This window comes from Lagenorhynchus albirostris, chromosome 17, assembly GCF_949774975.1.
Source record: "Lagenorhynchus albirostris chromosome 17, mLagAlb1.1, whole genome shotgun sequence".
NCBI classification, from domain to species: Eukaryota; Metazoa; Chordata; class Mammalia; order Artiodactyla; family Delphinidae; genus Lagenorhynchus; species Lagenorhynchus albirostris.
Genome location: NC_083111.1, coordinates 61,079,551 through 61,092,473, shown reverse-complemented (window position 1 = coordinate 61,092,473; position 12,923 = coordinate 61,079,551). Strand labels below are relative to the sequence as shown.

At 39.6% G+C, this 12,923-nt stretch overlaps 1 protein-coding gene across 1 annotated transcript in view; it reads right to left on the bottom strand.

The window, feature by feature from the left end:
- Positions 1 to 10,361, bottom strand: part of SLC30A8 (solute carrier family 30 member 8) — a 35,237-nt gene extending 24,876 nt beyond the window's left edge. Inside the window, 1 exon segment of the mRNA XM_060128108.1 lies at positions 10,291 to 10,361. Coding sequence (XP_059984091.1) covers positions 10,291 to 10,361 — 71 coding nt within the window.
- Between the last annotated feature and the right edge of the window lie 2,562 nt (positions 10,362 to 12,923).

Here is a 12,923-nt window from a genome sequence, read left to right as displayed (position 1 = left end):
CACAGTTTCTTACCTGAAGTAATTAAGATTCAGAGAGGTTAAGTAATTGGCTGAGGTCAAACAGCCAGGAAATGGGAGAGCTGGGACTCCAAGCCTAGTGTTTTTTCCACTATGCCCACACTGCCTCTCTACCTGAACATCGGTACACCTAAAACCAATTTTTACTGATGCCATGATCTTGAACTAATTAGATTTGTATTTTTTAATAAACTTATTAGAAGACATTAATAAGATTCTTAGGAGTAAGAAATTTACATTCATGACTCTGAAAGGTATAAAAATGGAAATAAATTATTTTCCTCCACTTGAAGAGTTACTTTGTCTTATCACCATCCACAAAAAGATCTGATGGTTTTGGCTTAAGTGATGATTAGTATTACAATTCTAATTATCCTTATATTTGGGGGGTTTCCTGAATAAAATAACATACATATTCATTATAGAAAACCTGGAATTACAGAAAGGCACAAAGCAGAGGGGAAAAAATCAGTAATAAATTACCACCAAGAGACAACTATTATTGATAGTTTTTTGTTTAGCTTTGTAATAAATAAATACTGTTTTTACTTAGAGTCCATATTAATTCGGATGTTTTTGATAGCAAGTACAGAAAACAAAGCTCATGCTAGGTAAATTAACAAATGGGAATTATTGGTTCTGCACCTGAAATCATCTAGAAGTATTAGGCTTCAGCCTGATTTATCAAAGCTCCAGATCCACTACTCTGCAGTTCTCAACTACTCTTCAACCTCAGGCTGGTTTTCCTCATGTAGTGGAATAGTTGCCCAAGATAATCAGGACTGTGTACTTGTTTTTTCTTATACAGCAAGAAAGAGTGTTCATTCTCCCAACTGCAAAACAGGAGTCCTGAGTTGCGTGCTGATTTGGCCAGCCTCTGTAGCCAGAGGACTATGGATATGCTAATTGGCTTAGACCTTGTTACAGCCAGAAGATTGGCTAAACCCAGCAACGCTGACTCCTGGAGCTGAGAGTGCAGTAAATGCTACCCAAATCACATGACTGAAGCTCAGTGGGGATGGGCTGGAATAGATTGTGGATGAAATGACAGTGTCACAATAGGATTCCACCAAAGATACAACTTTGGAACCTAATTTTTAGCTGTATATATTGTTAACATTTTCTCAACTTATTAAATATTCTATATCATTAGTTTAACATAGAGCATTATATTTAGTATAGATATGTTACAACATAAGTAACTATTTTCTATTATTGGACAATTGACTCTTTTCCAATTATTTGGCACCACTGTGATTCATATCCTTATAGTTATCCTTTGCTAAGTATATTATTATCTCCTTAAAATGCAATCCTGAAAGGGGAATTACTTGGCTAAAGAGTATCTACATTTTGGGCTTCCCTCGTGGCGCAGTGGTTAAGAATCCCCCTGCCAATGCAGGGGACATGGGCTCAAGCCCTGGTCCGGGAAGATCCCACATGGCGTGGAGCAACTAAGCCCGTGTGCCACAACTACTGAGCCTACGCTCTGGAGCCCGTGAGCCACAACTACTGAGCCGCGTGCCGCAACTACTGAAGCCCAAGCACCTAGAGCCTGTGCTCCGCAACAAGAGAAGCCACTGCAGTGAGAAGCCTGCGCACAGCAACAAAGAGTAGTCCCTGCTCGCCATGACTAGAGAAAGGCCACGTGCAGCAATGAACACCCAACTCAGCCAAAAATAAATAAATTTATTTTTTTAAAAAGAGTATCTGCATTTTTAAGGATTTTGATGTATATTTGCCAAATTGGCTTCAGAATGTTTTTGCCGATGATGTTAATAGCAGTCAGGATTTTGAGCAATTCTAAGTAATCTTCATATTAGAATAAGAACTATTTGGCAAGAGGCACATAGAGTACTCATACCTATAAATTTTCACCTTTGTAATGTGATACATACCCTGATAATAAACAACCGTATAAGGTAGTAGTGTTAGTCACCAATGGTCATCGACGCAGAGGAGCCAGAGAACTAATAAGAAAACATGGTGGAGGTTTCCTTTTTCCTTGTGCTGAGAAGGCAGTATGAGCAGGACAGGGTCACCAAATATTCTGGCATTGTTCATATGACCACTCTGGCCATATGAAGCTTTACTTTATTTTCTATTTTTCGTGAATCTTGTGGGCAGAGAAAACCAGGTGGTGAGTGACTGAGAGAGAACTTATCCTGGAACAGTTTAGAAGGCAGACCAAGGCAGGAATTCCACCAGGGGAACAGCCTGTGAGCAATGCCACAAGAGGAAAAGTGCAAGAAACCTGGCCAATTTTTACTTTTAAATGCTGCTACCTTGTCCTAGACCTAAGATTAACCAAGTTGGATACGTTTTGAGCTGAGATTGTTCCTTGAAGCACTAAGCCAGAAATCCGAAACAGGACTGAAATTGGATACAGTGTGTTCACGTGTGTGTATGTATGTGTTTTATGAGGCGAGATGGGAGTCCACCATCTTGGCTGGGCTCCCCAAAGGGTCTGTGATTCCAAAAGAAGTTAAAAAACTGAAGTTAAAATATATTCCTCATCATTTCATAAGAGCAAAGTGGTCTAAGTGTCTCTAGATGCAGTACAGCCTCTTGATCTGAAAAGTGATGCAAATTCTAAGAAGAATTTTAAAACGAAGGTTCTAAAAAGCAAATGCTAGAATGCATCAAAATATGAAATATGAATTTACTTTCAAAGAATAAATCACCAGAAGTCACCACACATTCAAATATGGCTGACGCTTTGAAGAGTAGGAACAATAGGCTGGAGCAAAGAAACTTACTGTAGCATCAAAAAGAAAAAACGGGGAGAAACAGAGAAGAAAAATAGGGAAATATTACAAAAGTTGATGTCAATAGCCTAGAACTTAGAGTTCATCTCTTAAAATAAGAATTAGAAAATGGAGCTTTATTTTGTGATCTTGGAGAAGCATTTTTGTTTTTAATTTTGTATCTTATTTTTGTCTGTTGGTAGAAGTCAAACCCCTTTGGTTCTATATCTCTTAAGTGGAGCTGGTAATATTTTTCACACTCTTACTTCACATGTTGACTATATAAAATCACTTTGTTTTTGTACTTTCACATTACCTTTCCCAAGAGCCTTAAATCACTCCTCCTGTTGGGAGAGGAGATAAAATCTAAGGTCCCGCCATGCATTTCCAACACTTCATGTATTCATTCATTCAACAAATGTGTTGCATGCCTGCACCATCAGAGGTGCTAATGATACCATGCCTTTGAGACCAGCAAAGTTCTTGACCTAGGAAGCTTATATCCTAGCAGAGGGGAACACAGCAAACCAGCTGATAGTAACAGAGGCTGTGTAGTATCATGGGCAGTGACTGGGAAAGGAAAGGTGAGGCTACCTGAAATAGAGTGGTAGGGGAAGGCACCTTTGTAGATGATATCTGAGCAGTAACTTAAAAGGTAACCCAGAGCAGACCCACAGGAAGGAGGAACATCACAAGCAGAGGGCATTGCTGGTGCAAAAGCCGAAAGGCAAGAAAGAACTTGTCTTGTTCAGAAGCTTGTCTTGAACAGAAAGGAAACTGCATAGTGGCCACTGTAGCATCAAGAGAGTAAAATTGAATCAAGTCAGAGAAGTAGGCAGAAGTCAGATCATGCAGAACTCCGTGGGCCATTGTAAAGGGTTTCATTTTCTTCAAAATATAAAAGGAGGAAGTCGGAAGGTTTTGAGTAGGGAGGTAACATTATGTGGTTCACATTTCTAAAATGATCATTTTGGGTGTTGCTTGGAAGGCTAGAGTATAGTGAGCAAAATATGGAGACCGTTTATTTGATTAAATGTTATGAGGGAGTGGGGAGTAGAAATGTTCACCTAACAGGTGTAATTTCTTGTCCCAGACCAGCTATCCAGTGTTCCACCCCTTTTTTAAACAGCTTTATTATAATATAATTCATATGCCACAAACCCATTTAATGTATACAATTAATGGGTTTTAGCATATATACAAAGTCATACAACCATCACCACAATCTAATTTAGAACATTTTCATCACCCCAAAAAGAAATTCCATACCCAGTAAATCCCCAGTCTCCTTACACACAATCCTACCTCAGGAAATCACTACCCTTATTTCTGTCTTTATAAATTTGCCTCTTCTGGACATTTTCTATAAATGGAATCGTACATTATGTAGATTTTGTGACCGGCTTCTTTCACTTAGTATAGTGTTTTCAAGGTTCATCCATGTTATAGCAAATATCGGTACGTCAGTACTTTATTGCTTTTTATTTCCAGATAGTACTAAGTTGTATGGATATACATCTGAGGGACATTTAGGTTGTTTAGATTTTTTCAGCTATTATGAATAATGCTACTTTGCAAATTTGTGTACAAGGTTTTGTGGAAGTATGTTTTCATTTCTATTGTTTTTCTATCTGGAATATTGAACTCATAGAATAAGTTGGAAAATGTTCACTCTTTTATTTTTTGGAAGAATTGATATTAATTCTCTTTTACATCTTTGGTAGAAGCCATCAGTGAGACATTTGGGCTTTCTTTGTGTGAAGCTAATACAGTCTCTTTACTTGTTATTGGTCTACCCAGATTTCTATTTCCTCTCGAGTTTGGTAGCTGACATCTTTCTATGAAGTTTTCCATTTCATCAAAGATTACAAGCATTTTATTTTATGTGATTTATCTTTAAATCAATTAAGAGAAAAAAGGAGAGTAAATATTCTGTCTTGTATAATTATCTACATAATTACCTTTACTGATGCTGTTTGATTTTTTGTGTGTTGACTCTAGTTAATGGCTGGTGTCAGCCATTGACTTTACTATTACTTGTAAAATGAATCTGCTAGCAAAAAGTTCTCTCAATTTTTATTCATTTGGGAATTTCTTTATTTCACCTTCATTTTACAAAGATAGTTCTGTTGGATAAAAGTTGATTGATTGGCAGGGTTTGTTTTTTCTTTCAGTACTTTAAATATGCCGTCCCACTGCCTTCCAGCCTCCTTTGTTTCTGATAGAAATCAGCTGTTAATCTTACTGAGAAACTCTTGCTCACGATGAGTCTGTTTTCCTCTTACTGCTTTCAAGATTTTTCTGTGTGTTTTGCTTTCATTATTTTAACTATGATGTGTGTGTCAGAGTATAGATCTGTTTGCCTTGATTCTTTTTAGAGTTTGTTGACTCTCATGGATGTATAAATTAATGTTTTCACCAAATTTTGGAATTTGTTCCTTTGAATGTTTTTCTGCTCCTTTTCTGCCTCCTCTCTTTCTGGTATTCCCATTATGTATATGGTAGGATATTTAACTATGTACCACATTTCTCTGAGGCTCTGTTAATTTTTATTCATTCCTTTTTCTCTCTGTACTTTGTGTTGCATAACTATTGACCTGTCTTCACAGTCACTGATTCTTTCTTCTGCCAGCTCATATCTACTGCTGAGTCCCTTTGTTCCATTTATTGTACTTTTCAACTTCAGAATTTGGTTCTTTTTTATTATTTCTATTATTACTGATATTCTCTATGTGATGAGACATTGTCATCATGCCTTTCTTTAATTCTTTAAACATGATTTTCTTGAATTCTTTGAACATATTTATAAGAGCTGCTTTAAATCTCTGAATGCTAAGTTCAACATGGGGGCCCTTTCCAAGGCAGTTTCTACTACCTGCTCTTTTTACTGTTTATAGGTTATTCTTTCCTGTTCCTTTGCATAGGTTGTCATAGTTTTCTGGAAACTGGATGTTTTAGGTAATATACTGTAGCAATTCTGAATACTGATCCCCAGCGGGCTTGTTATTGTGGCTGCTTACTTGTTTGCTTTTTTATTTGTTTAGTGAATTGGCTTGTCTAGTTCAGTGGAGTATCTTCTTTGACCTTTCCTGCTGTGTAGCCTCTATGGCCATTCCTCAGAGAGTGCAGCCTTGGACATGCGCACAGTCATCCTTCCCTCTCCCTACCCGCTTTCCCAGGGATGGTGATCATTTTAATCATGTTTTCTTTGACTGTCTTTTTCCATGCATCACTGTTAAGCTTCTGGCTCCTCTGCCTTTGTTGGTATCACACTCAGCTCTTGTCCTCCTTAATCACTTGCTGATTGCTCTAATGTTTTCAACAGTATCCTGAGGCATAAATTACAATATTATCCAATTAAAGTTGGGCCATGTATTAGTCTACTCTAGCTTCTATAGTAAAATACTGCAGACTGGGTAGCTTAAACAACAGAAATTTATTTTTTCATAGTTCTAGAGGCTAGAAATCCATTATTAAGGTGCTGGAAAATTTGGTTTCTGGTTTTGGTGGCCCTGGCTTATAGATGGCTGTCTTCTTGTTATGTTCTCACATGGTAGAAAGAGAGAGATCTCTGGTATCTCTTCCTCTTTTATAAAGATATCAGTTCTGTCTATCAGGACTTCACCCTAATGACCTCATTTAACCTTAATCACCTTAAAGGTCCTGTTTCCAATATAGTCATGTGGGAGCTAGGGTTTTAGTATATGAATTGTGGAATGACAAAAACATTCAGTCCATAAGAGCCTCCTTACAGGGACAGTATTTGACGCTAATCTTTGTGGCTTGTGCCAACTCCAGGAGGGCTCTTTCTACCTGTCTTTCCCTAGCTGTTTCTGTTAAACTTCTAACTGGTCTACCATTTAGCTTGTTGCTCTGATGAAGCAACCAGCCTGCTCTTGATTGCCCAACAGCAAAATCCTCATTGTTTTTGACAGTGCCCTTATGCTTGAAATATCCCATGTTCTGTTCCAAATAAACTTTCAGCTGATGTATCATCAGTCCTCTAAGGGAAAGGTGCATAGCTCTCTGTTCTTATAGCCTGATTCTCCCATGGGCAGAACCTCTGCATCACTGCCCCAAAACTGAGAGAAGGAACAGTGACCCACTTATCCTGGAGTGCCACCTCTGCTCCATAAGTGGGTGGTGAAGAACCTCACCCTATGTGTGAGCCAGGGCAGGGGTGTTCAGGGGCTTGCGGCTCCTGGACTATGAGTAGGGATTGGGTGAAGGAAGGGGCCCCCAGTCCTCTTGGCCATGTCGGCATTGAATACAGGTTCTATAATATGGAGCTGGGGCAATTAGAGATTCCAGCAGCCCTTTGCTCCAGGGGTGAACTGTAGCCCCAGTTGGAAGCTGGGAGGAGAGAGATCCCTGTCTTTTGGCCACATCCAACCAGAGTAGAACTTCCATCACAACAAGCTTGGAGGGGAAAGAGGTTAGTGGGACAGATCATGGCTCAAATGCCACACACTCTTGCTTTTTACTGAGATTTAGTAGATTTTCTTGAATAAATCTCAGTTTACTGTATGCCCTTAAGACAATTTCCAGAGACTAAACTGTTGGAGTTTTTTTAGTATTATTTTTACCAGTAAAATGGTAAAAATGTTTCACTGGGGAAGGAGGTCCATTGAGCTACTTACACCACCATTCCAGAAGTCCTGCCATCCCAAACACACACACACACACACACACACACACACACACACACACACACACACACACACACACATTTTAAGGCTTCCCATTGAAACGATTCCAGTACTTTGTCCCTACCATCTGGACCTGCCCTCACATTCCCTGCACTTCTTTCATATACAACTTGGGAAAAAGAAAAGCTCGTTTCCAGTACCAAGAAAACCATATTGAGTACGTAGGTCAACTTTATACAACTATCTCTTTGCTACCATGAGCCCAAGCATAGGGAATCACATCACTGGAAAGGGAATTGGAGGGATTGGTAGGGGAGAGATTATACAATAGTACCTACAGGGCCTAATATTACTACTTCCTGTGGTAAAATGTCTCTAAAATTATGTCCAACAATTCCTGTCATCTTATATGCACATGCCAGCAAGAGATGGAATCCGCTGTGCGACCCCTTGAACCTCAGACTTGGGACTTGCTCTAACCCATCAAATGTGGTAAAAATGGTGCTGTACCAGTTGTGGTCTTCAGCTGTCTGACACCTGTCAGATTCCACTGCTGCTCTGTTTCTCCCCTGAACTGCCATACAAAAAAGTCCAAGCTAAGCTGATAAAATGAGACACCACACAGAGAGAGAAGCCATGGGAAGCAGAACGAAGACCAGTCAAAGCCAACACAGAGACCCCAGACAAGTAAGTGAAGCCATCCTTGACCTTCTAGCACATCCCAGACACCAGCAGAATGCAGCCTCACGAGCAAACCTCGATAACTCCACATGGGGCGAGAACTGTGACAAATAAAATGATGGTTGTTTAAGCCACTACGTTTTGGGGGTAGTTTCTTGCACAACAATAGATAACTGAACCACTTCTGTTGTGTAATTAGAGAATACAGATTCCTTCTAGATAAGTTTCTCAACAGATGATAACAACTTAAATAGAAAGCTGATGATAAGTAGAAAAAAAAGAGAAGGAAGGAGAAAAGAGAAGGACCTTCAGGGGACAAAGTTACCTCTGAAATAGAGATAGAACAAAATATATGAGAAAGGAGATTGGGAGAGGTGAGGAAAAGTGAGTTAGTGAGGGGATCAAGGTTCATATGAGCTCAGGAGGAAAGAGATTAAGGACCCAGGAGGCCACATGGTGAAAGTGTGTGTGCAGGAGACGGGAAGGGGAACAAAATACACAAACGGGAGGCATGGTCCACCTCCCAACTCTGCCGTAATTAGACACCCAAGCTTTAAAATGGCATTTATTCTCTCTGGAATCCACTTTCCTAACTGGTGAAATGAGGGATCAGGATAAATCATCTCATCTAGGTTCAATTGTTTTTATTTGGAAAAAAATAAAAATTAGTTTGACAGTTTTTATCATCACTGTATCCTGAAAACCATACCAATTCATGAGGTGAACGAGACCCTATAACCATAAACAGTTGGCTTTATTTGCATGACAGAGTGCTAATGGTCTAGTTTCATGAGAAGGGAAATACTGCTATTTTAATAATGTAGAGATGCTCTATTAATAGTGTCCACAGTGTTAACAATTTGTTGTTCAAAATTTCTGCCTGACCTAGTGTGAGGCTTTGTCGTTTATGATCTCAGTAAATCACATCTAATATTATTTTCTTAGAAAAATAATTCTTACAGTGTGAGATAATAGATGTGCTAGACTCTTTGCCATATATATATTTTTAAGCAAAGTTATAAATATCCTGAGAAAAAGTCCCTTTGCAGTTGCTTAAACATTCAATGCTATCAAACGCAATGCCGCTACTCTTTGGAATATTAATTTGTTTTCATGAAACACACAAAAACATTACACATATTATTAATGGGTAAGAAGTATTCTCTTAAGTTCTGCTTCTAACATGAATTTATTTCAGATTCTCATTCATTTATCTATGTATTCTGAGTGTGTTTCTCTTTGCTCCCCACTTGGATTGAATTCCCCAAATGCACCAAAGTCTCATTCTTATTTGTCTCTGTCTTTACCAGGAAATTATCTCAGTCAGGAAAACTTTCCTAACCCTACTTCCTATGTAGGGTTTCCCTAACCCTACTCTAACTCCTTTTTATTTTTTCAGTTCTCAGCCTATCACTTCTGAAAAGCTTTCTCTGACTCCCAAATTCCAGCAAAGACCTAGGTTCCCTTGAGGTATTCTTACTGTATACCCCCAGAATAACACACATGCTATTTTGTAATTGCCTGTTTCTTATATGCATTCCACATTAGACTCAGGCTTTCAAGAAGACAGAGATACAGGTCTAGGAATATTTTAGTCTCCGGTATATATACACATGTTCAATCAATTATTGTTAAATAAGGGGGAAATGAATGAATATATTGCACATGGAACTGTGGGAGGTAGTAAAAAGAACTAGAGCTATGTAGAACATTAAGCTCAGCTATATTTATTATAGGTGTGTATATGTGATAATGATATTATATAATTAAGAAAATAGCGCTTAACTTAAGATCAGTGTGACCACAATTTGCCACATAGTTGAAAAGCCTTAATTCTTTCTAAATATAATTTAATAAAATTTACTATCTTAAAAGTGTGAAGAATTGAGGAAAAGAAAGAGAAACACATCAGATTGTGTATGTCTGTTTTTTAGAAGAAAATCTACAGATGAAAAATATACTAATAAAATATGTCCTTCGTACACTCAGGATATTTAGGGAAGCAAATCAACTACACAGAGTATTGCCTTTTTCAGGATAAGAATTATATAACTTGGCCAACAAGTTTATAAAATTTTACAAAACGCCCCCAAGTTGCAACAGCAAAACTTTCCAATTCTGAAGCAGTAGGATCTAGGGACTTAGTGAATACTCAAGACACAGCGAATTGTGAAGCAGTATCTGATGTCTGTTACCTGTCTAGCGTGAAGGCGTACATCTTGGTGGCTTTGTCATTCACAAGATAAGTTCTTTCAAGAAACTCCATGGTGGCCAGGATAAAAGATTTTGGTGGTGGTGTTGGTGGTGGTGGTGGTGCTGTTATTGTGGCGACGACTGCTGCTCTTCAACTCACTGTCCAGTTTTAGAAGCAAAACAACATTACGACTATTCACACACTTTGCAAAGAAAAAATGAAAAGGCTTCTGGGATTACAATAACAAGCCTCCCGTGTCAGTGTTCTTGATAGATCTGCTAAAACTACAGTCTGTTTGGAATGTTACCTGGCTTCATTCTCTCACCCACAGAAACTACCTTCCTGCAGGTAGGATCACATGACGTGTGTGTGTACGCGCGCGCACTTCCCACGCCATCTGATTCCACTGTGCTGTCTAGGAGGTAGAGGAGATCAAGGGTTACCCGCTAATTGCTGCTGTAGGGGTTTGGTCTTCAGAGCACACCTGGGTGAGCTCAAACAGCTGCCTTTCTGTACACTAATATCTTTTCCCTCCTCTTCAACTTTCTTTTTTTTTTTTTTCTTTTTCTTGGCGGTGAGTGGGAAGGTCTGTCTCTGAACCTAAAAGCATTTCTCCTAGGATTTAGTTCTAAAATGCCCTCTAGGGCTTCCCTGGTGGCACAGTGGTTGAGAGTCCGCCTGCCGATGCAGGGGACACAGGTTCGTGCCCCGGTCCGGGAAGATCCCACATGCTGCGGAGCGGCTGGGCCCGTGAGCCATGGCCGCTGAGCCTGCGCATCCGGAGCCTGTGCTCCGCAACGGGAGAGGCCACAACAGTGAGAGGCCCGCGTACCGCAAAAAAAAATAAAAATAATAAAAATAAAATGCCCTCTAAGCAGCTGTCAAGATTTACTTCTCTTCTCCTAGGACCGTTTGGGGATTTCACTACTGAAGAGGACATAGATCATTAGTCACTGAAGTCTCTAATCTGAGACAGTTCCTCGCGCAGCAGCTTTGAAACCCTTTTGACAGACAGGAGAAGGGCAGTCTCAGCTTCTAAATAAATAACAGCCCTCAAGCACAAAAGAACCAGAATGAGCTGTGTTCTCCCTGGCCAGGGTACCCTCTGCTGAGGATAAAAGACCAGCCCAAGGAACCCCTGCCAGGCAAACCCATCACAACTCTTAGAAATGGGCTCTTCTGAGTTGACCCCAAGAGACCTTCAACCCCCAAACTCCTATGAATTTTATTTCATTACAAAGAACTCTCCTTTCCAAATAAGAGAAAGGACTGTAGCCCGAGGACAACAGCCCCGTCACACGGCAGGCATTTACATGTGGGCCAAAGATCATCCAAGACCTATAGAGATGCAGGCAGGGGCAGGCGAGTGCAGAGAGGAGAAGAGGGCGTGGACCATCCACCTCTAAGTCCTCATTTCCTTCTTCATCTGTTGCCACTAACTCCCTGGGGAGAGCACACAGAGTGGTGTAGTCCAGTGGCTCAGCACCTCGGGAATCTGCCCATACAGCTGAGCAGAGATCGCCCACCATGACCTAGTAGAATAAATATTGTCTCCTGGAAGGAAAGTGGGATTCAATGGCAATGGCTGTAGGCAGTGAGGGGAGAAGTCACCTTTGGCCGAGCGTGAGAGCGCCAGGTCTTCTATCACATCCGTCGTGAAGCTGTACCTCTTGTCGATTTTAAGATTTCAAACACTCTCCTCTGGAACATAAATTCTAAGGTCTTTTCATATGGCCCCATTGCCTACCTGGTCATTAACTTTGCTCTGACAGATGGAAACTGTAGAAATGGCTCTGAGAGGCCATTTTTCTTTGCAGGAGAAATTCTGGGTCTAGTAAAGTATTTCCTTCTCTTATAGTCTTACTCTTAACTTTGCAAAATAATAGGCTATTCTGTGGAGGCAAAAGTAAGGAACCAGAAAAGAATTATTAATCTATCGTGTGACGTGTTGCCGCACTTTACAGCTTGAATCAGTTGTGAGTAGTTTCTAGCACATAGTAAGAGAAACAGAATTCGAGGGAATGAGTGTCAAAAAGTGAAGAAACTACGTAAAACCAGGCTGAAATCCATTAAAGATGAGTGCGAAGCAGAGGAGATAAGTATTATTTAAATGCAGGAAAGAGAATATTTGGCTATAGATTTCAACAGGGGAAAAGCAATCTGGAAGTTTGAGGTTCCACACCACAAGTTTGGTCGCTAGCCCATATATAGCTGCACATATGTTTATGATTCTATGACTATGAAGATATATATTATTGGTAGTTTGTTAATGTGAATTGTTTGTGAGGCGAGGATAGAGTGAGGATATATGAGAGGGGCAGGGTGGGGCTGATATAGACAGGGTAAGGTGGAGATGGGAAAAGAGGAAATGGGAACCCAAGCAAAAAAGGACAAGAAAAAAAATGTATTCTATGATCTCTCCTGTTTATAAGTTGAAGTATATATATATATGTAATTGCCATTTTTGTAGACCCAGTATCGTCTAAAATCAGCAATTTCATATGATTCTACTTAAATATATATGCACACATGTATACATACTTATAAAATATATATGTGTACATGTGTGATACATTTAAAAATAAAAAATTAAGTGTTCATGCTTTAAAACTATAGGGAGGGCTTCCCCGGTGA